At 42.7% G+C, this 23,682-nt stretch overlaps 3 protein-coding genes across 4 annotated transcripts in view; 1 reads left to right on the forward strand and 2 right to left on the reverse strand.

Annotated features, from left to right (window-relative positions):
- cbl (Cbl proto-oncogene, E3 ubiquitin protein ligase) overlaps nucleotides 1–3,227 on the reverse strand; it is a 32,554-nt gene extending 29,327 nt beyond the window's left edge. The window contains exon 1 of the mRNA XM_079271849.1: nucleotides 3,022–3,227. Within this exon, the coding sequence (XP_079127975.1) occupies nucleotides 3,022–3,168 (147 nt within the window). The 5' untranslated portion in view covers nucleotides 3,169–3,227. The remainder of the gene's footprint in view (nucleotides 1–3,021) is intronic.
- A 41-nt stretch (nucleotides 3,228–3,268) lies between these two features.
- drc12 (dynein regulatory complex subunit 12 homolog) lies at nucleotides 3,269–5,920 on the forward strand (the record flags this gene model as incomplete). The annotated part of the gene is given in 6 exon segments (XM_079271579.1): nucleotides 3,269–3,326; nucleotides 4,186–4,305; nucleotides 4,545–4,558; nucleotides 4,562–4,637; nucleotides 4,751–4,881; nucleotides 5,792–5,920. Coding segments are annotated over 6 exon segments (528 nt in total).
- Nucleotides 5,921–11,936: 6,016 nt separating this feature from the next.
- grik4 (glutamate receptor, ionotropic, kainate 4) overlaps nucleotides 11,937–23,682 on the reverse strand; it is a gene marked incomplete at its 5' end in the record, with an annotated part of 129,517 nt that continues 117,771 nt past the window's right edge. The window contains 7 exons of one of the 2 annotated variants that reach the window (XM_079272652.1): nucleotides 11,937–13,757; nucleotides 15,266–15,384; nucleotides 15,529–15,657; nucleotides 16,456–16,681; nucleotides 17,875–18,040; nucleotides 18,485–18,658; nucleotides 19,774–19,883. In XM_079272652.1, the coding sequence (XP_079128778.1) occupies nucleotides 13,368–13,757; nucleotides 15,266–15,384; nucleotides 15,529–15,657; nucleotides 16,456–16,681; nucleotides 17,875–18,040; nucleotides 18,485–18,658; nucleotides 19,774–19,883 (1,314 nt within the window). In that variant the 3' untranslated portion in view covers nucleotides 11,937–13,367. Of the gene's footprint in view, nucleotides 13,758–15,232; nucleotides 15,385–15,528; nucleotides 15,658–16,455; nucleotides 16,682–17,874; nucleotides 18,041–18,484; nucleotides 18,659–19,773; nucleotides 19,884–23,682 lie in introns of both variants that reach the window. The other variant, XM_079272651.1, reaches the window with a different exon arrangement.

Raw genomic sequence — 23,682 nt, forward strand, 5'->3', positions numbered from 1 at the left:
GTGTGTCAACAACAGGACGTGGCTCATTCTTGTGTAGACCAGGCCAGATTGTTGTCTACTAATAATGTGGCCGTGTTAGAAAGAGAGAAGACAGACATATAGCAGGAATTTCCTTGCTTCTTCTTTTTGGAAACCATCACATTGTCATTATGGGAAAACCAGACTTCCAAAACATGTTAGTATGACATCTTACTATCAATCAGATTATAATCGACGTAGGGCCGGAACCACATAGATTTTTCTGTTCTCATCATTAATCAACAGTAAACCAACTTACTTTCTAAAGCATGAACAAACCTATTTATTGTAAACATAGACAATTTCATGTGTTTCTTTGTCAAAAACCTGTGTAATCCTTTGGCATTACATGGTAGTAGATTGCCTGCATTTACATATTTATTTGATACAATTCATCAGTTCCTCTAAATGTTGTCTTAACCAACCATGGATTAAGATGTAATTATTGGTCATTGTTATCATTCAGAGCATCCCCTCCCCTTCCACGCCTTAGGTGCCCAACTTAAAGGGGACATCTCTTGAGTGCTCAGCCCAAATGACCCATGTTTGCAATACTCACTGAGAGAGTGACATATCAGGAATATTTGATTCCAGCTCATCATCACCACTGTATCAAATGTCTCTCAAAAAGAACGAGGTCACACTTTGCCTGTAGGATATTTTAGGCAGTGCTGATTCACAGCGTGCTAAATGTTTTTAATGTGTGGGCCTGAACATCAACGGTCACCTTCCTGTTGATAATGAGTGACCAGGGTGAATAAGGCATTGCTGGGTTAGATACTACAAGATCTAACGGATGTTTTAAGCACTCGGAAATGCAACTACCACACGACTTTCATTAAGATCAGTCATGTGGATTATTCATATTTTACATTTTGCATTAGACTGGCCATATAAGACTAGCAAAGGCCTGATGATTTCATCCATTTAAAACAATATCACTTATCAAACTGAGACACAACTGAAGGAGAAAGAAAGCTTAAAAGATGCCTGAGAACAACTTCAACTGAACATATTGTGCACTATAAGGATAATGCCTGTACATGTTTGTATCTTCTGTATTTTGGATAACTTCCTTGTGGTTGATATCTGGGTGATTTAACCCAGGGCAACTGAATTGAAAGCTATTTTCGGCATCATTGCACAGTCATTCCTTGAACCCTTCTCTAGGCCTCCAAACGAAGGAGGTCTACACAGGTTATGTCTGGGACCAGATAAGACTGTAGCCAAGGTGACACCACTAACATCATCATCAATCCACCACGCAAATACTTGTGCCCGTAACTCAGCCAAACACACACGCATGGGCGCTCTTGTGCATCAGTGTCATTCAAGGCTATAGTCCTGCGGTAAAATGTTGACTGCCTCTAAGCTAACCTGCACTCCTCTCATCGGTTTCTCTCTTCTCTGTATACGACTTGTCAGATTTCTGTCTCAGTCCATCCTGGCTGGATCTGCACCTAAATATGTTGTTCAAGTTCAAGTCACATAACGATTAACCATCTTCAATGAATGTGGGCCGTGGATGATTTGTTTTTGTTAGACTGCTAAACTAACAACACACCTTTTGATAAGGGCATCACAAACGTAAACACAAGGGTTTAATAATTCAGGTTTGTTATGCTGAACACTTTAAGAATAGAGTTCATGTGTGTGGGCAACTCTGAAGAGAAAAATGTAACCCTGTCCTGGGCGGGAGGGGTTATCAAAGAGCAAGTGCATTGTTATTCTGCAGAGTTGGGCTACAGTATATTCTGGGCTGTGGTTTTGAACAATATCTCTGCTGCTATTTTAAACAATCATGTAGAGTAAAAATACTTCCACTCTTAAAAGGTAAGCTGCTGTTTTTTTTCACCTTGCTGGTGCTGCTCTCAACTCTTTTACTGGATCACATGTCATGTAAGTTATTCCCATACTGTAAACTGCATTCAGCTAACCTGACTGTGCAGGTGGTTTAAGTGTAAGGTCAGCTATCCAGTCAGCTTGTCTGGATTGCAAACAGACACTAAAATAACTCTCTATGAGAGTGTTGAACGTTCACTGAGAACAGTTACCGGTACTTCTGTTTTCTTCTTTGTGTTAGCTACACTACATCCTAAAACTGTGGAGACCAGCCCGGCAGGACAATCTACCACAGTGGAGAAAAATAAACTGGAATGTGGTTTCTTAATAATAGCTTTGTAAAATGACTTTGTCTCTTAACATCAGAGCACTAACCTAAGGCCTCAAAGAGGAAGCAGAGACACAAAAGAGTGTCTTGTCTTCCTATTCACTCTAATATTGCTGTGTGAATCTCACAGGAAACTGGGGGTCAAACTGCTACAGACTTTTTTTCCGAGAAGTGAAGCTGTGAAATGAGTCTCCCCTGTGAAAGAAAAATAATTGGCCTAGTTAAATGGACACGTTTCTTTTCTTTCTTTCTGAATGCTTTGTGAGTTTCCAAGGGCTGACAGACAGTTAACTGCAGACATTTCAGCAACAATGTACAAGAAAACTGTTGCTGTGCTAAGCAGCCCCTGTAATATCAGATCACGGACATAAATTCGTTATATTTAATTCCTATACGGCATGTCTTCCTTCTCTGTTAATGTTTACGGTACACATACTTAACCCTGGTCAAACGTGCTAGTTTGCACCATGGTATAACTAGTTAACGTCACCAGAGAGTGGCACAGCAGCGAACAGATGTGGTAAAGAAACCCTTGCTCTCTCCATGGACTAGCTTTAATGTAAGGCTGCTTTAAAGTATATGTATTTTACTGAGCCTGGCACATACGGTACAAAACAATACAGTTTAGGTTGGCGAATTAGCTAACATTAGCTAACCATGTCTTCTCGCAGCTGACTAGCTTCTTTAACGTTAGCAGCGCCAGACCTGCAGCAGGCGAACATTAGCTAGCTTACCGCTGGTTAGCTGCGGTGAGCTAGCATCCATAGGCACCAGACGCACTAGCACAACGTTAACTGCTAACGTAATTAACGGTGATTCATAAACTTACGAACCTTGTCCATTAGTTTCCAGCATTTCTCCACAGTCTTTTTGTCCACGGCCCCGGGCTGATGGTGGGAGTGGAGGTGGTTATGGTGTGGCTGGAAGGCATCCTTCATCATTCCGATGAGTCCCCCACCTTTCTTCAGGTTCCCTGCCATGTTCGGTCTCGGCTAGGGTCGGCCAGAGCGACAGACAGGCGCGGCAGCCCAGGGGTCAGGGGGACCGAACCGGCGCCTGGGGTTGAGCTGGACCGGGGCGATGGTGATCGGGGCACCCCCCGACGAGTACAGCGCCCGAGTGGTGAATCCGAGCCGGGGTCCGACAGGGGGGGGGGGGGGGGGTAGGGAGGGAGGGATGATTATCGGATAAAGGCTCCCATCAGTGAACCTAGCATCGGTTTAAAGATAAACGTCCCGATTGGGGCTAAAACAAGCACCTCAGTGACCGCTCTGTGCTGCAGCTAGCTGCTCCGTCTCTCTCTGCAGAGACCCACGCAGGCTAATTAGCCGAGCACCAGAACAGTCTCCGCTCTGCTCGCCCTCAGCTGGAGGACAATGGCACCGTTTCTTTGCCCAGGGGCCTTGTGGACTGGAGTGTGTCCTCTCCTCTTGACAACCCCCGACGTCGTTCCCCTTTTTTTGTCAGCAGCAGCTCTTCTCGCCTGTGCTGCGTCTTGACGGGAAGTTCAGCGGCTGTGTGACAGAGTCAGCCCTCCTGTGCGGGCTGACGATAGAGGAGCACTCACCGATGACTGGAGGAGAGGAAGTTGCGCTTTATACTGCGATAGCCTCGCGGACACACACACACCAGACCTGGGGTTGAATAAATAATTGTGGGAATTAAATATTTCCCAGTGTTTTTTTCTGTTTCCTCCAGTGACGTGTTTGTGCGGCCCTTTCCTTTCCTGTACGTCCCCTTCCGTTCGTTTCGCACCCCCCCACTCCACTCTCAAAACTCAAACTCCACGCCTTCCCTCTGCGCGTCCACGAGCCATGAATGTAGTCGGGTGCGCGCCTCTGCCTGTACAGCATTCATAAAACGTTAAAAGGGATGCTGAATGGAGCACTGAGCTCAAAAGGCAACAGTGCCTTTTAAGAAGTAGAAGTAGACAAAAAAAAAATATCTACAACTGGTGTGTACATTCATGCATGCATGCGTTTGTGTGATTGCCACAGCCTTACAGTGTGAGTCTGTCAAAAAGGTCCAGTCTGATCGAATTGACCTGAAGAGACTCATGAGACACACGGAGCAGAAGCTGCAGCACGAGAGACAAGACCACAGGGACGTCAACTCTGGTAAGGTACAAACGGGGCACGAATCAACAATTAGCCTTTATTTTAATAACCTGAGAAGCGTAGATCCCTTTGGGAGAGAGGACAAGGGGCTTGTTTGCCAAGGTTAGGGTAATTCTTGAGGAACAAAAGTCTAATTAGCTGGGTGCCTACGCTGATTGCTGCATTCGCCTAAAACAGTAAATCAGCAACGCAGCAGCGAAGTCTGACATCTTTGACGCAAATATCATTCTAGAATCTAGACCTCAGTGGCCAGTAGAAGACCATGCAGACAGAGCTGACCAACAAGGTAAAGAGGATGGAGAAAGAGCTCAGCCAGCTGACAGAAGAACTTGGTATGAAAACATCTCATTTTAATGTCTATATCTAAATGAATGAAGACGTAGGAGTTCCGCTAAGTTCCCAAATGAAAAGTGATGGCAATGACATGCCTGTATGCATTTGTCTGTGCTGTGTCAGGAGGAACTGAGTGAAGAGAAAAGAGACCGTGAGCAGGTGGAACGGGAGAAGGACGCCACCATAGCTAAGCTCCAACACAAGCTGGGCAACATGGAAACAGACTATGAGAAGATCCTGCATGTGAGTTGCAACACAAACTAATACAAACTTATTCAAAGATGGCGCTGAAGAGGCAGCCACTAACAGGACTCTGTAGGGTTGCCAGACATCTGTGAACTGTAGACCTGCATTCTGCACCTCTTGCACCCTGTGGAGCTGTCTCTTTTAAAGGACAGCATTGTCCCTATTAACTCTTTTCTAGTTGTAGTTTGGTATTATTTTGTGCCTGCTCCATTGCACAGCCCTCTGCTGGAAACAAAGCCTCCGGCAGTCCAGCATTCACCCTTCTGTCGACACTATATGGACGCCTAAGCAGAGGTGAACATGAAACGTTGCTCCAATAATTTGTTAGGACTTTCTGGTATCACAGAGCCACAGAACACCAATCTGCAGGTTAACCTGGATGCACATCACTGTATTGTTTACAATGAGAGGTGAAGTTATCCTGCCAACACGACTGAGAAATCAGAACAATAAGTCATATTTCCTTGGTCCTACTGGACTCTGTTGCAGAGCTGTTTCAAGCACTGCGCACACATGCTTGAGTTTCCAATATAACCTGTAGTATCGTATATTACTTTACACAGGGACAATAAGATGCCATTAAGACCTAATGGATAAGGAATGGGCCCAGAAATGACGTTTTGTAGGTACGGCTTCGGCGATCTTCAAAGATAAGTGGTCAAGCCTGGAGCCCTGTTAGAGAGCTCAGGCTGTGATTATAGAACTATGATTTTAATATGCAATTATCATTATTTCTCTCCTCCCTCTATGACACAGAATCTAATCATGCCTTATCTGCATCAGCTCCACTCCTACATCTCATCTGAGTTAAAGGTGGTTAAGCGGGGAGGGATATCAGGTCAGACAACTGGATGATTTGAAGTGAACATTTTAGCTTGCATCTCATTTTCACTCATGTTTTCTGCAGGAGAATCTTGACGGTCTGACTTCCCAGCTGTCTGTGGCTCGACGGGGATGGGAGGACAAGAGCTCAACCCTTCATCAAAATGACAAGGAACTGCTCTCTGAATTTGGCCTGAATGCACGGCACATCTAAAAGACAAATAAAAAGCAGCCGCTCTTCTCAGTGAGACACGTTTGTTTAATGTTGGATCTACAACTGGGTTGTATTTGATCAGACTGTTGCATCGGTTTGGTTCAATTGAAAGTGACGTCTGCGACTGCATCCTTGTGTAACTCGCAATTTAGTATGCCTAGCACACGGATGGATGTTCTTATCATATTTTACCATCAGAGTATCAAATAGACTGAGTTATCTATGCATGCGTTCACTAGCTCACCATGTGGTGTCTGTAATGTGGTGTAATCCCCACTAGATGTAGCAAATGAGTGTTTACAGTCGGGGAGATGGTGGCCAGATGTCATAGATACCCAGATGTTTTGTAGAGTATTTTATATGTGTAAATACACAATGTTGCTTTTCAGACTAGATATTTCTTAAATCATAGAATACTCATAAAAGTATGTGACGACTACACTACGGGTGTGAAATGAATGAGACTGGGCGAGAGAACACTGCACAACAATAGAGACTAACATGATCTTACAACAGGTAGGTGTGTCAACAAAGAAGGCAATGTTAATGTTTGATGCTGAATCAGTGGACCAGAGGTCAAATATTGTAACAGGCAGGAGAAGTAAGGTGAATCTGGCCACATAAACCACAGAGATGTACGAGACTACAATATCACCTCTGCTAAACTCTAGTACTTCCAGACGGCGGTGTTTGCATTCAAACCAACAACAACAACAAATAAATCACGAGAAAGGAAAATATGAGGTAGACTCACGGAGAAAGGGAAAATAACAGTTAATGATGCAAGAAATATGACATCGCTGCCCAGCATCGATAAATCCTGAGTTCTCCCATGGGGAGCCGGATAAACAGATTTGACTTCCAAGGCTGTCATTTCTGCGTCTTGTTGATTGCCCGGAGCAGTTTTTTTAGCCTCATCTGTGAATCATTTTCTCCGGATGAAGATAATTCTGTGCTCTAACGACCAATTAACTCAGTAACTCAAGAGACCGTCATCTGAAAGCCAATGTTTTGTCATTCAAACCACAAGGAGTTGTTGCTCTCAGAGGGTGTGTTTCTGTTTGTTGAGGGTTTAATGGGGTTGACTGCAGTTGTCCCAGTGCTCAAAATGAGTTCAGCATCGTGCACCTGCTATACTGGGGTAACACAATTATTATTAGCAGTGTGTCTTAATATTCCCCTTATGGAAACGTTGCTGTATACAAATACCCGATGGTAGTCAGTAGTAGTAGAAGTACTCAGTAAGTACTGAAGTAAAAGTATCAATACAGCAATGTAAAACACCAGTCCAATTGTGTGTAAAGTTGTTAAATCTATCTCACTACCTCAACCAGCTATGACATGCTGCATGTGCAATGACGCATCCGTATTAACAACCTAATAATACAGTAATACATGATAATATATCAGTCACAGGGGCCATTTTGTTTACTTTTGACACTCAAAATACATTTGGCTGATACTATTGCTGTTCTTAATTAGTACAATTATATTTACTTATAATGGAGTATTTTTTAAACCAGTGGTTTAGGGGTCGGCACCTTTCCAAAGGGTCACAAGATAAATCAAAGGGATTATAAAATGATTACCTGGGTTGGAAAGAAGATTTAAAAAAAAGTCCTGCTGATCACATTTTTAATCATTTTTTTCTTCCTTCTTTGCTTAAAAAATATATTGGATCATTTTATCTTTTTTGGCCTTAAATAGCTTTTCAAATGAATCTCTCTGAGATGCTTAAAGGGGAAATATCTCTTCGGTGGAATTAACAACATCTCATAGACATCTTAAACACGAGAGGCCCAAACTAGATACTGCTCTTTTGTTGGGGGTCACAAGCTAAAATGAACAACTAAGCTCTAACAATTCATTTCCTTAGCTTATAATATGTGTTTATGTTCAATAAGAATCTGAAAAGTAACTTGAAGCTGTTGCTGTTAAAAAAGCGTAGAGTACAAATAATAATAAAATTGTATACCTCTATAATGCAGTGAAGTAAAAGTATAAAGTAGTGAATACACTTATGTACTTTCCATTCATGTAATATACCTAGTAAGTAAATACCTTAGAAACATGCCCTTTTTCGACAGATTTACCAACTAATCATTAAATATGGGCACCATCAAAAAGTGTCCTTGGTGATTAATGAACTTCTTGAATCCTGCTAATGTTTGTCTGCTCTCATCGATGCATTTTAGACAAATGGTGCTTTATAAGAAAGTGAAGTTATGGGAAGTGAATGGTGTCTTTGGACCCTTCAATCTTTGGTACTTTAATTCAAGGTCAACAAAATATTTTTGGACAAACGTTCAACAAAACTGAGTTTTGTGACGAATTCATGTGGCTCTCTGCAGAATCCCAGGCGGTCTGAGGTACCCAAGTAATTGATTTTCACAATAAAAGCTGTTGAGTGCATGAGAGTGGTCACATACAAATACACCCACACACATGCACACACACACACACACACACGCACGCACGCACGCACACACAAAAGTAGGTAATGAATGCGTCCCCATCTGTGGGCTATCGATGAAGTCAGGAATGAATAGTGAGGGAGCGACACACAAAATAAATGAAGCTCCATTTTATTTCTCTGAAAGACAAACAATGCCAAGATGTTTTTGTCAATATGTTCAAAACCAAATGTCAGAGAACAAAAGGCTGTATAACAGCCTGGACAGCATCTCACCTTGGAGATAATTCTTGCACTGAATACCTTTTCTTTCAGAACACAACAGCAAGAAGCCTTTTTCAATTAATTGCCAGAAAATCAATGAGAAAGCTCTCACTTAAAAATGTGCACCCGTCTCACTGTGAAGTAGCTAGTTTCCACTGATAATCTGTTATGTCTTCGAATTGGTATCCTTAGAGCCAGTGCTCAATCGTGGCTGTTATGGGGCCTATGTTTACATATATGTTCCTAACCGTGGGAATCTGGGAGGAGAAAGAAACAGTTCGACAGAAAGATGCAGTAGAAATGTGATGAATAGATTTAACAATTGCTATTAGAAAGCAAAATTGTATCTCTATAGACCCAGAGCTACAGACCAACATATTCTGTGAGGCTTAAAATGTATGAATTTTATGAGCAAAATGGCAACAACATTTGTTTACAAGCAACAGGCTGATGGGAAAGTCACTCTTCAAATACATGGGATGTGAGCTGCTAGCCTGGCAAAATGCATCAGACTCAATACACTATACTTCCTAAATCGTTGCAGAATTACAATCAACTACAAGGCAATTGGTATTGCTATGTGCTACAACTGGTTAAGCTTGAGGAGTGAAGTCGATTTTCACACACACACACACCTCTGCAGGCACTCGATGCTCATCATGAGCGCCATAAATCCAACAGCAGCTAGGCAGTGGTGGGCAGAGATTCACTGAATTTATGGACCTTGAGCACCAGAGGCAGAAGGAGAAGCATGAGCACGATGAAATAAACTTGACACAGTCAGCCAGTGACGTACAGGTGGCGGTGAGTGTTTATGTGCTTGTGTCACGATTGTAAGAGGTGTGTGTGTGTGCTTTGGATATGCACTGACATGTAGATTGGTGACGCACTGAAAAAGAGCTTGTCATCTCTAATGCTGCAGTAGAAAGATTGTGAGACAAGCACTCGGAGGGGAGAGAGAGAGAGAGAGGCAGCCTGAATTGAACTGTAAATCAGATGCATGGTCGTTGTGTGTGTTCACTCACTGGCCTGAGGAGACATAAATGACCACTGAAAACCGCTAATAGATGGACTACAGGTGAGTGGATGCTTATAGCACATGAGTGAGTTGTTATACTCATTAGCCTGTGTTAGCCCTCCTGCCCACACACATTATCAGCTGTTCAACGAATTCACAAGTGTGCAGATGTTAATTTGGTTACGGGAGATAAATGAGAGGTAGATGCACGAGCTCCTTCTGGTTCACTCGGCAATCGTCATGTTTACTCCGCTAGAAACACATACTCCTCCTCATGCTGCTGCCCTGCATGCGCATTATGTCATGACAAACCAAATGAATATTTCTCCTGGTTGAAAAATAAAGCTAGAAAAAGAAAAGTGCACTCAGACGCTATTTAGCATGTCATGTCTAAACAGCTCAGAAGGTCAATACATCAGAGTAAAGAAGAGACAAAACCAGAGCCCCACAGGATAGAGCTTGTTTTTTTGGAAATGTATTTATAATGGAATAAAAATGTCAACATAAGAAAATAAAGTATATCAAATATCGCAGCCAAACATCTCTCTCAGTGGTCTCCCAGCAAAGGTCACTCGCCGTTTCAATGGGATTTGTTTTAATTGTTACTCTACTGCTCTCTATGCCTTCAAGGTAATTGGCAATCTCATTCCAACTACGCTTGATTTAGCACCCGTGTAAATGTTTTTAGTGTTTAAGAAGTTAGCATCGGGTGCAGCGAGAGCCTTCTCACTCTTATTAGTTTCTTAGTGACGTTCAGCAAATGGATAGAAACCTCTTTTACAAAACTGGTCATGAAATGTGGGTCTTTTTTTTTTCTTTGCTATTTGTCCGGCAATTTGCCTTCAACAAGTTATTATACAAAGAAAGATAGAACGTTAACACTGACTGCATGTGACTTTTTTTCCACCATTTTGCTCACAATCTGTGTGTGTGTCCATATGTATACGCGTCTAAATGTCATGTGTCCACATAAACATAATGCACAGTAGGTCTGTACCTCTCTGTTCTATTAACACAATCAACTAGTTACTCCTGTAATTAAAAAAAACAACACTTCGGACTATGACTTGGGAACCCTGTTAATCATACTGTATTTACACACCATCTGCAGGACATTAATAGTTCATTACTTGAGGATTAGGTGGATTGGCACTATTGCTGCTTAAGCAGATGATGACGTAATGCCACTGCGACTCATTTCTTTTCTGTGCCAAATCATGCAGATTCAATGCTGCTTCAAACACAGATGTGTTCTTGTGGGAGTTCAGACAAACTGCAGACCCCAATCGAAATGCCATCTGAAGTCCCAAGACACTTTCCCGAAGAACTGAGATTGAAATTCAACTCATTTGTGAGACCAGTCACCCAACTGCTCAGAACCATCAATTAACTGAAAACTCTCTTTTCAGTGAGTTGGAGGGGCGTTACAATTGAGCTGCAGTTCCCTGTCAGGTCTGTCAGCCGTTGATTCAACACAGTTTCACACGTTCACCAGCTTCTGAAAGAGCACAGCAATCACGGCAATTCATGCAACAAAAGGTGCTTGAAAAATATAGTTTAGGCAGTTTAGGTGAACTCATAATCATTTGAAATGGTAAATGACTGATTCAACAAGAAAGGGGAGATCACTCACATATGTGTCTGAGAGCCGTGATTATCATGATTCTACACAAACACATTGAACATCTCAAATGTATTGTACAAATTATGATTAATTACTTTGTAAAGAAGTGTATTTTATCTAAGAAAGGAAATTCAGCCCCAATATCCAAGTCATTTCTCCATTAATGAACATTATCTACCATTTGAGAAATGTCAACACCAGTGGGGCAAAATTGGGCCCTTTTTCTTTCATATATTATGAGGACTTGGGAGATTTATCTAAATGTGAAGGGGATGCTGAATCGTCAGGCAGATTTTGTCATTGTGTGAACATATTTATGTTTTTTTTTCTCTTCAGGGGTCGTCTTTTCTTTTATGGACATTCTTTTGATTGTTAATAGTTTCTTCTTCCTTTCTTTTGTTTGTTTGAAATAACTTTGTATGGTAAGATTCACACAGCTGCTGGACCATTCAGGAATTTGACAACATGTATGTTGGCTTCTTAATGTGTCACAGAGAGACTGGATTGGAGGTATGCATGTCACAACAATGAGGTGTGACCTATTGACAATAACGCAAAAAAACAAAAATCAAAACATGGTGAATGGTCAATAGGTCGGCCACATTTTGAGGGACTGTTACTGACAAAACCTGATGGGCAGATTTAAAATGATGAACACATCAGACATAAGCAAAAAGCAGTGAAGACAGGTGGATGACCATTGATTCCCACTACGCAACAGTCAGGCTATCGTACAGTTTCACCGTCAAATCAGTCGGTTCAGTGAGAAAACACTAGTCGTGTGTCAAACATCTATACAGGAAGTAACCTAAGACTCACGTTGCTGGTTATGTTATGTCCCTTATCCGTTTGCATTAAAAACCTGACTCTTAAAGACCTGATGAATGGATTTAATGTTTGGTAGTTTGGCGGTAAGTATCTCGGCAGATCTGAAACGAAATACTCCTCGAAGCAGTGTGTTAAACATTACATTCAGTAAAAGTTTAACTGCCTTGACATTTGAAAAGAATTCGAATCAACTGCGGATATAAAACACGTTGCTCTACCAGGGCCTTCGTGTTTTCAGTTGGTCTTGATCTAAGATAATATCACATACAATGGCTTGTCTTTGTGAAACCTGGATCATTCTAGAACATACCTCTTATCGTTTACAGGAGACTGTGTGTATATTTTAAGTGAGAGACCATTAAAAAGGACAACACATGTGTCACGGTGTCCAAAATGGAAAGACAGACGGAGGAGAAAGTAATGTCACTACACAGAGGAAGAAGGAAAATAATGGATGTCTTCGTGTGTGTAGCCATCATGTTTTTAAGCAGGTGTTCAAAACAGGATATCGTTACTCCAGCTAATCAGCAACCACTTTAGCAATTCATCACACATGAGCACCTTCCAACACCTCTGGACATGCATCGCTGTCTTTCAGAGATACCAACAGTTAAAACATGTTTAAATAGAATATCACTACTATAAAAGAAGTCTGTGTGTCTGTCTCGGTTTATTTGTTCTCGAGGTTCAGTTGAGTTTGTTGACTTCTCAGGGCTGTGGTGCTTTCTTCAGCCACAAGATGTAACTTCTGGTTTTTGGCACTTTCAAAATAAAATGATTTGAAGATGACCTCTCATTCGTCTGTTCATCTTTGCAGCTCTTCAGAGGCAATATACGTTCATACAGTAAATTGTCAGATAAAAAAAGGAACATATTGAAAGTTTTTTTTCTAAGAACAATAGATTAACATTATTCCGGACTGATAATCCAACAGAGGACAGAAATAATTTAAAAAGGGGGAAAAAAACAGCACATGATGAATGACTGAAAATACTGCATAGTACAAATGCCCCGTAGCTGTTTTCGTTCGTCCTGGTTGACTTAGTACGGAGGGCCAAAAGGGACAGACCAAAACGAGACAGACTCATCAGTTTCTCCCATGACCAAGGCAAAACAAATTCACCCAAGGAGACAGCAAAACTGACTACAGGCGTTTGCCTCGAGGGCAAAACAAAGTTCACCGTCCTGCCCTGTGAGATCAAGCTCCGAATGGCTGAATCAAAATACCACGTGATCTTTGATCCCTGTAAAGTAGAGAGGTGGCTGTTGGGAAAGTCAGTCCTGTTGTAATCGCGGGGCGTTATTCAGGTTCACTGCTATTTGTGGTCTTGTCCCACTCTATGCTCTCCTCACTGTGTGTGGGAGAAGGGAGGGCCCCAGTGGCCCCTGCAGGATGCATCCTCAGTCCCTGGAAGCGCCGGCACTCGGGGCAAATGCGGATGTGGCTGCAACCCCTCGCAACCAGGGCAGCCTCCTGTGCCAGTCTGTGGGAGAGGGGTTCAGGCAGTCCGGTGCCGCCACACAGCTTGCCGTTGCTGAGGCTGACGGCAGCAGCTCGCGCACGACGCTCCTCCAGGGGTAAGGGCCGCGGTTGCACTATCGAAGCCCCCCGCCTGCGCCTCACCTGCAGGCTGTCGCGACACAGGACGATCCCATGGAGCTCCCGCAGCATCTCCTCACACACTGACTGCTGCAAGCACACAAACAGGGAGAAAAAGATAGGGGAGAGGGGGGGGATCACAGACACACAACACATACATTTCATATATATATTATCATAATCAGTGTACAGTGACAGAGAGATGGCTGGTGTAGCTTTAACAACCATCGCTAAAAATAACAACACATACTGTATAGTATGGAACACTTTTCAGACATACAGACATGTTGCACACACATTCTATCTCCTGGTCTGATGAGCAAGTGCTCCGCCACTGGGTATACTATCTACACTATGTAAACTCAAATAATGACAATGACAGACATGAATCTGCAGCTCAGAGAGGCTACATAACACTCCACACATGCTGCACATTAACACAGCATCTATACAGATACACACAGGGAGAAACACACACACACACACACACACACACACACACACACACACACACACACACAGAGGGTTTCCAAGTTAAAGGGAAATACATCTATGCTGCTCAAAATGAAGAAATCACATGAGTTTTTGACTTTCACATTCTGAATGTTTATTGAATTAAATCACAGTGTGGAGTCCATTTGAAGAGACAATTATTGGTTATTTTAAAGGAATCACATCAGAAATAATTATAACATTGCATGCACATCTCTCTCTACTCAACCAGTTCTTAGTTAAAAGCAGCACCGCCTCAAGAATAGCTTGTCCGGATGAAAATGCCTCTCCAAACAGAGTTCCGTGACAAGACTGGACACACTCCTCATAATGTTTTTTAGTCCCCACTCCAGATGACGCTACCTTCAAATGATTATGATTATATATTCAATTTAGATATTGAATTTATACAATGTTTAGGATTACAATCATTGCAATGTCTGTGTGACTTTTCACAGTGAAAAATACCCACAGTTGCTTTTTTAAAATCTATGTTAAGTAGAAATCTTTAATTTAAAAACAGATCCTCTCTTCTACTTTCCACGTCTGGCTGATGGCCACAACTAGTACATCACAGTCCAACATTCACCCTTTGATGGAATGAATGATCTGTTCTCTGAAAATTGGATTTTGAGGGAAGATGTGCACAAAATGGCAAACATATTTTATGTAAAAAGATGATTGGATTATTGCTGAAAGAAAACAAGCAGAATTCATTTTATGAGTAAACACTCATTGGCAGCACCCGGTAAGCATGTATTCGCCACAAATAGGATCGATTTACATTCAATAACATGTAATATGTACGATACTCTATGAAATATATATGTTTGCCTCTTCTACTGCTAGAAAATAATCCATATATGCGTGTACTCTGAGTGAGGTGTACATGAGGTATATCTTTGGTTTTGTGCTGATGTCACATAGGCTAGATGGAGGAAGGCTGGGTGTCAATTGAAGACTTGCCCAGAGGACGACGAAGACGCCTACTACACTTCCTGTCAAAGCTGTGCACTGTGGGAAAGCCTAGCAGCTCCCCGAGGGGGGAGGTGCCAGGGAGGGGAGAGGGAGACAAAGCATATGCAGGTTAGATAGCCCTCTCTCACCTCATTTCCTGGTGCCTGTCTTAACATCCAGACAAACTCCAGCACTGCCATGAAGATAGCCACCAGCAGGCCACACACCAGCACCACGAAGATACCGCCGATGTTCTCCATGCCCAGACCTGGTAACAACAGGACATGGTAGTTGAAGTGCGAGATGAAGGGAAAAAGAGGGCAAAGAAACTGAAATCTTCTTCCAAAATCACAGTCTGACAAACTGAAGTGGAGCTGCAGAACAAGCAGATGAGGATTAACTGGCAACAAACCTTTGACACGGTGGTCCTCTTCCTTTGGACACTTGCCACCATCCCACCACTTCCTCTTGAAGATCTCCAAACGATTGTCCTCCTGCATTTTGAGGATGGCCAGGTCAAACTCATCACGGTATACTGACCCTGAAGGGAAGAGAGGGGCATAGCTCAAACCTGTACACTGCAAAAAAAACTCCTGACTCGGTATTCCAACTAAAAACTGAACCTTCAAAAAATCTTTTTTTGCAGTCCAAATGCACTGACTTTGTTAAATCAATTAAAATGTTCTCGACTTTTTCTTCTGATTTGCCGCGGTGAATGTGAAATGATGTAAATGCATTGGAAGACTTTGTTTCAACAAACACTTTCAAATAAGAGATTAAAGGGTTGACTAGGATTTCGCAGAGTTCTAAAGATCACATCACAGTATGCGGTACAGAATGTCAGCCACCAAAGAATGTGTTTATCTACCCTCTGAAGATTTAAGGAATTGAAAAGAATCTTGTTTACTTCAAGGTGTGTTCCCCCTCGGTCTAGAGATTGACTCAAACTGAGATCAAAGTGTAAATAAACTCTGTGTTTATACTCTCAGAGCAGCAAGCGAGTTGTACAGCAACAGTTCCACAATACAAAGGAACAACATTTCAAATTCCCTTTCTCTCATCCTCACTTCTCCCATCACTGCTAATGGTTCAGCTTTGCAGAGGCTTTCCAATCTAACTCTACAATGTGATGCTCATGATGTATCCTCCAACTAACGGCCCCGCTCTTCATTACCCCTTCTTTACTTCAGTGTGTCTCAGCAAAACATCAGCTGTCCTCTGCTGCCTTGATGTTACACTGAACTTCCTTTCCCCCCTTCTTCTCCAAGTCTTCTTCTTTTCTCTTCCATTACTTCTAATTCCTTCTTTCCCCCCAATCTGATTCTCACTCCCCACTCACCGAGCGGCATGCCGATGCCGTAGCCCTTGGTGTCCAGCAGCCCTCCGATCTGTGTCAGGTTGCAGTTCCTCTGGCGGTAGTACTCGTTCATGGTGCTCTCTAGCAAGTAAGCATAGTTGGAGTTGAGGACACGGGCGATGCCCTCCTCCGTGCTCTTAACAAACACACTGGGCTGTTTTGAGTGCATGAAGTTCCACATACGCTGGTAGGTCTGGTAGCGAGAGTTCTGCGGAGCGGCGGGACACAATCAGGAGAAAAAGACACATTCGGTTTATCAGTCGCAGAGACACACTTTCTCAGTTTTGCAGAGGTAGAGGTTGGTTTTCATCCGTCATTCTTTTTCATTTCCTTGACTGATGGATTTACTCAAATTCTCCGAAAGGTTTGCTGCAGTAAAATGTGAATGTGTTTTCTTTAGCAGATCTTTAGAACAGCCTAAAAGTTCAGAACACAATCCTCACTTAACATCTCCACCTGTACTCTCTCTTGGCCTGTCTTCTTTGAGCTATTCAAGGTCCATTGGACGTGGAAGAACAAAGTAAGACAATGCTAATGTATCGCTTCCCTCCACCTCATCCTTCACTGTCCTTCTCCCTGTTATACACTCTTCCTCTGTTACTTACCCTGTCTCTCATTCTTTATCGCCCTCTCTCTGAGGCAAGGCTGAACTGGCCATCTGGCAGACCAGGCTCTTTCCCGATCAGGCTGACGTGACCAGCCCATAAACAGGTAGTTCGACCCATGTTTTCTCTCTAAATTGACACTGGGCTGGTGATGATGATAGAGGAATCCCCTACATACTCTATGCGAATGTGTGTGCGTGCTCTGAGCTGAGAGGTTATGTCCTGCCGAGTAGAGAGCGGAGAATTGTTCTCGGTGTTTGACAAATATTAGCATGTAGCCCCTGGACCCCAGTGGCTGGCTACTCCATATCCTTGTGGAAAACCCTGTTCATCAGAATGGACGATACAATTTTGCAACGCCACTTTTTGAAGGTATTTATCCTGTTTCCACTCTCTGATCTTCCTTGATTTCCCCTTACGTACTACACGACTTTAGTGTTTTTAGGGAGTGGAACGGTTGGTATGGCCTACATATTCAGGGAGAAGAGAAGATGGGTGGTGTGTGATCGATTTGTGGTAAGCTGATTTGGGGCAAAATGCCAGGGCAGATTTGTCCAAGTCCTGGACAGTGCCCCATCTCCTTGAAGATAAAGATATCGAATAGTTGTGGCAAGGATCAGACAGAAAAGAGATAAAACCGTTGGTTGGCGTGGGAAGACAGGACGTACAGGAGGGTAATGAGGAGGATAACATCACTGATGGCACACTAACCACTGCAGGCTCTTGAGTCTGTGGCCAAATGTGTGGCAGTGATTATGACAAGCAATCATATGCAATGACATGCGAAACCTCTAACCTGGAAGAAGGTCATTGTGGATCCTCCGTGCATGGTGCCGTACTCTATCGCTGTCTGATCTGCCAGGTCGTCTACTGACTCTATCGGCACCTCCATCCTCTGGACTGTTAGGAAGGCAGCCAGGTTAGCAGTGTAGGATGAGATGATGATTAATGTGAAGGCCCACCTATGGAGAAAAGGCAGCGGACGAGAACATGTATTCACCGATAAAAGTATGCAAATGGAAAGGCTGGTGGATACAGGAGGGTAAAAATATCTGTGCACCTGAGAGATGAAGACCCTGCAGGGTTTTCAGTGGATGACGGGGTTGGATGCATGAATGGGTGGGTATGTAAGGAAGACGGTAACAATGCTCGGTTTGAATGAAAGGAAGTGATGCCCCACGTATGCATATGCACAAATCACTATCTCATCTTGAACCCTGATGTCCAGGAAATCTGGAATGAAGCTTCAAGATCACATTAAAGATAACATGCATTCCATGATGGCTCAATATGCACAAAATGAATACAGAACAGAGTTGAATGGTTGTATACCTTCGTGGATTTAAAAGCTGAAAACATGGAGATGCACTAATGTTTGTGTGTCTCTGACTGTCGCCAATACTGACCACACTCCGCTGACACAGCGCGTTGACAGAGCTCTTGGAGCAATGGTGGATCCTTGCTGCATGAAGCCTCCAACAGGGAACCAGAAACTGTTGCCAAGTGAGTACTGGTTAATCAGCAGGTTACAGCGACCCTTAAGACACGGGTGGGGGTTGTACCACTCATAGGGTGTCAATCTGGAGAGAACGAGACAATGGGTTTACACAGCAGATAGAGTCATCGGAAGAATACGGCCAACAACAGTGTGAATCAAAGTTGGATTGAGTATTCAGATGAGAGCAAAACTGGAGAGATAGGGAGCGGGCGGAATGGAGAGAGAAAGGGACAGACAGACACGGAGCAAAACAACTCTAACAGTCAACGGAGCACAAAGTCACCGTGGCTCTCTGGAGAGAAGGAACCTGCTTTTCATTCCGCATGTGCTGCCTACTTAAACAGTGGGGGTGAAGGTAATACCAGCATACCAATGTAATTGGTATGTTCAAATGGTGCTGCATGAAGCTAAAGTTATCTGACAACTATGTGGTCTCTCTGTCTTAAAACTAAGGCACCCACACGTTCATATGTACACTGAAAGAACACTGGTCTCTGTAATCATGCCTTCTCTTCAACTACAAAGACTTTGGTAGATACGCACTTGACTTGTCAGGAATGTGTCGGTTGCAAAGAAAAGGGACTTTCGAGTGGAATTGCATCAGAAAGTGTCTCTTTGTGGCAATTACAATTACAGCCACAGATAACTTAATGTCTGGTATGATTGTAAAGGAAATCATTTTCTTACAAAAGGTCAGCAAAAACAAAAAGTACATATTAACCATAATATAATGATCAAATTAAATCGCTCAATATAATTACAGTAAACCACCCACTGAACTCTCTTCACACAGGGAATACATCTACCTGTCTGTGGACTGATCATTTGATTTCAAAAGGTGTTACATAAGATATTAATTTGCATTTTTTATAAATTTTCTTCATAACGGTGTAATTTAATAACCGTTCCCTCCCTGACCAGCAGGGGCCAGTATGACGCTGGAGACGCACCACTGGGAGGGGGGGGGGGGGGGGGAGAACGTCTCTTTTTACCTGGATGTGGAAGATAGACTAGATAGATAGAGACTAGAGGCAAGAGAACAAACACCTGTTTCCTCCTCTGTATAACCCCCAAACAAACTTTTTGTGGTTCACCTCTCTGTACTCTGCCACCTTTGTTTGTCTTGTTGTATTCTCTCTCTCACTCTGTCTGTCTCTGTCATCTGTACAGAGCGTGTTTTACTGGTGAGCTCTTTACCTGGCCACCAGAAAGAGGACGCAGCTGACAGCCAAATAGGCCAGAAGCATGAAGAGCCAGACACCAGGGGAGAAGGGATCCAGGAAGGAGAAGTAGCCTGGCCTACGTCCCTGAAACACACGGACACACTCATTACAATGGTAAAAATCATTAAAGCCTGCACAGACCGTGACCACGTTCATCCCACGTTCAATTCACACCAGGCAACCCAACATGGGCTTTTTTTTTTAACAAATGGTTAAATGCTTAATTGCAAAAGCAAAGATGAACTAATTAGCATGCAAAAAAAACCCAAACATCCAAATCTCTACCATCACCCCCACAAAGTTAAAAAAATGTTGCTGAATTTCAGTGTTGACTATTTTGCCCCAGGCTTAATTTGGTCTGTTTTAAACAACATTTAATGCCGCTTGTGTAATTTGGAAAAGAGGAAAAGGGTGACTGGGACAGTAAATAAATTATTTTGATATGATAAGCCTAGATTTTCCGGTCCTGAACTAATAACAATATAATTATATGAATCTCATTTGCATGTAAACATTCAGATCAACATTGTATGAAAGCACAAACTCAGTCTCCCATGAATTGTCAACAGAGTGGCACGGGGCTGAATATTTATACAACATCACAGATAAGAGGTATTATTTCCTGGATTCTGACACTGAAAAAGAAAAGTGAATTAACTCACTATTTCCTAACTGTTTCCTATTAATTGGTATAAAGTATGCTTTTCTGTGAAATTACATCCGATACAAAATCATCAAAGAACCATTAGAGGTCAAAACTGTCATCATTTGCACTCTCCACAAGGTTGCATGCAGTAGAGAGAGAAAGGTCAAATTATGAAGAAAACCATTAACAGCTACATTAAACCAAAATTCATCTCTGGGACCTATAGTTGACTTCATATATGACTGGGAGAGCTTATGGCGTCCCAGTTTGGAGAAAAAAAAGGAACGATATTAATAGCTTTGGCTTGAACAGCTGTGCTGAAGCAGCTATGGGCTGGTATGTATTGGTTTGTATTGGTAACCAGTGGAAGAGGAGATAAAGTGGCTAAGATAGGGTTGGCAGCCAGCAGGCCAATGGGAATATAGGGGCTAATTCCTCATGTTTCATTTCCAGCACCAACAGCCATTGTCCTCTAAATGAAACCAATTGCTGGTGATTGTGCCTGTTTATTGCATGCATATATTTATTATGTGCATGTTCAGCCTATAGCCTAGCTGACCAAACATCAGCAAGGGAATATTAGCCAGTTACACACGGATGCACGTGCACCATCTGTTAATGACTATGACATGTGATCAAACAGCAAACTGTCCAAGTGTTGTTGTGAGAGTAGAAGTTATCTTACATGTCTGTCGACGAGCAGCAAAGTGGAGCACGTGAACAAGCATAAATCGCTTTCATGCAAAAATACTTAATCAGGTACTGCTAGGGGACATCACGCACGCCAACATACTGCAGTAATACATTTCTGAGGCCCTCCAAAATTAAATTTGTAGTGAGAGTGTGAACGTATTTCGTTGAGCAATTGTTATGACAAACGAACACCCATTTAGACTTACGCGGAGAAGAAAATTCATTAATGCGTCTGTAATCACTTGCATATTAGCCCGACTGAGTGAAATAGGAGCGGTGCAGGAAGCAGGAGAGGGAGATTCAGTGTAATCTTTTTTTGCATGATTCAAATCAGCCTGCCAGTCTTAATGGCTGTCTGTCTATCTATAGAGTGTAATGCTTTTGATAATGATGATAGCTGTCTCAAAATAGAATAGTGGAATGGTGAAACACGCAATGGCCATGTCAGAGGTAGAGCACTGTTGTAAAATGAGTATGACTGCGAAGCCGCCTCTTGTTGCCACTTGCATTATTGGGGTAACAGCAGTATGTGCTGACATGAGTCCTCCTGTTTGCTGGTCCAGGTTGGTGCATGCTGAGCCAGTGTTTTTGTTAAATGCTTGCCCCGCGTGTCCACATCTTAAGCTCCCACCAAGGTGCTATTATTAAAATGAAGAGACCCTCAGAGACGCGGTTAGTGTAGATGTAAAGGTGCAGAAGAGCAGATCAGAAATGAAGACGGAGAGAAAGGTAGGAGGAGAGAAAGAACAAAAAAAGGACAAGAGGAAAAAAAAGTACTGTGCTGCTACACAATTTTGACTTTTGTGGTATAATATGTGTGCTTTAGCATTTAAAGACAAAGTTTTCAGGAGTTGGAAGGGAAATGATCCATTGTGAGGCTGCAAGAGACACACTAATGAGCACTCATGCATTCAGATAAATTGGGGACTGCACAAAATGTATTAAACATATGTGTGGATGTGTCTAAAGTGTGTCAGGATATTTTCACTGGAAATATTTTCTTCCATTTTACAAACACGAGTTCTTAAATCTAACTCCATCCCCAGGTCTGAGCCTGATTCCACCCACTGAATAACTTTAAAAAATGCAAAAAAAGTCTGCACGGGGCTGAGAGATGAAACCCATGGACGTATAAAGAGAACGGATACAGCGTCCAAGGCGATGTTCCGTTTATTCCTATGAAAGTTGCTCAGTGGTGCATGAAGCAAAAGAAGTCAGACTTTAGAGTGTTAGGATTAAATTACCTGGATCTTCTTTGTTATGGGGTCCATAGAGCATGCACACTAGCGTTTTCTGTATCCTAAACCTCAGTCCATTCACATGATCGGAGGACAGAAAATAATTAAAGTGCATTTTACAATTTTGAGGCTCGAATGATTTAAATAAGGGCTGTTCGAGTGTCCGTACTGGTAGGTTGATTTACCTCAACAACAATATATCCACTGAGTTACAAACGTCTCTTTCCCAATGTAAGTCCTTGTTTAAGTGGGGGTGGCCCATAGAACAGGCTGACTGACTCCTGTTTCCTGTTATGTAAAGCATTACTGTCAACGTGTCGTGATGGCGCACTTTACATGTATAGTGTCCTTTCAGAATTATCTTTTTGCTTCCCAGAAAGTTAGGTTGAGGCAACAAAACCACTTAGTTAGGTTTAGGAAAAAAGTTAGGTTGAGGCAACAAAACCACTTAGTTAGGTTTAGGAAAAAACAAAGGTTGACATTAACTTCAATTCAACTCGCTTCACTAGTGAGACTCACGTGACAAGTTGTCAAAGTTTACTTTTAGTTTCGCTCAGAAAACGAACACCTCTGTCCCGGACAAAGGTCATGTGTGCCACACGGGGGTGGAGCATTTACAAACGCACAGCAGAAACACTTCGGCAAAGGCTGCACTTGTGTATCTTCGCTGGAAGCCGACCTCTATCATTGTCTCCTGCCAGCGCATTTAATGAAATGAGACATCCTTCAAGGTGGCGGGTCGCCATTGATTTCGAGATCAAGTGACCGAGGAACAAGGATAGAGGAGTCGAGGAGGGATATTGGGATAGGCACAGGTGCCAGTATTTAGAGCTCAAGGGCCCAGGTGAGCCTCCCATGTCATCTAACTGGCCGCTAAGGTTGGCCAGGACAGCCTCCAAGACGTGCATCTGTCCTTCACAGATGCTTACAACTGATTCATCTCTACAGCTGAGGGCTCAGTGTCACTGATGTTGGCACAGTTATCAATGACTTATGTCGGTAAATATTGAGTGTATTTAGTAATTCATAGGTTGTCAGGGATGAATTGCCTGGAGAGAACAATTTATGAAACCACAAATACCTCCCAATCCATCTAAATGGCCTCGGATTATTGTTTAAACAGTGAGCTGATATAGGTGGTCTGCTCTCTCTTCATTTCGGAAGGTGAGTCTGTGCGCAAGAGAGACTGTCAGAAGCTGATGTGTTTGTGTGTGCTTGTATTTCAAAGCTTGTCAGCAGCTGTCTGTGCTGTCAGTCATCCGCAGCAGGGCAGATACAGTACGTGCTCGGGCAACCGAGTGCGTAG

The sequence above is a fragment of the Melanostigma gelatinosum genome (assembly GCF_949748355.1).
Source record: "Melanostigma gelatinosum genome assembly, chromosome: 7".
In the NCBI taxonomy this organism is placed as follows: Eukaryota; Metazoa; Chordata; class Actinopteri; order Perciformes; family Zoarcidae; genus Melanostigma; species Melanostigma gelatinosum.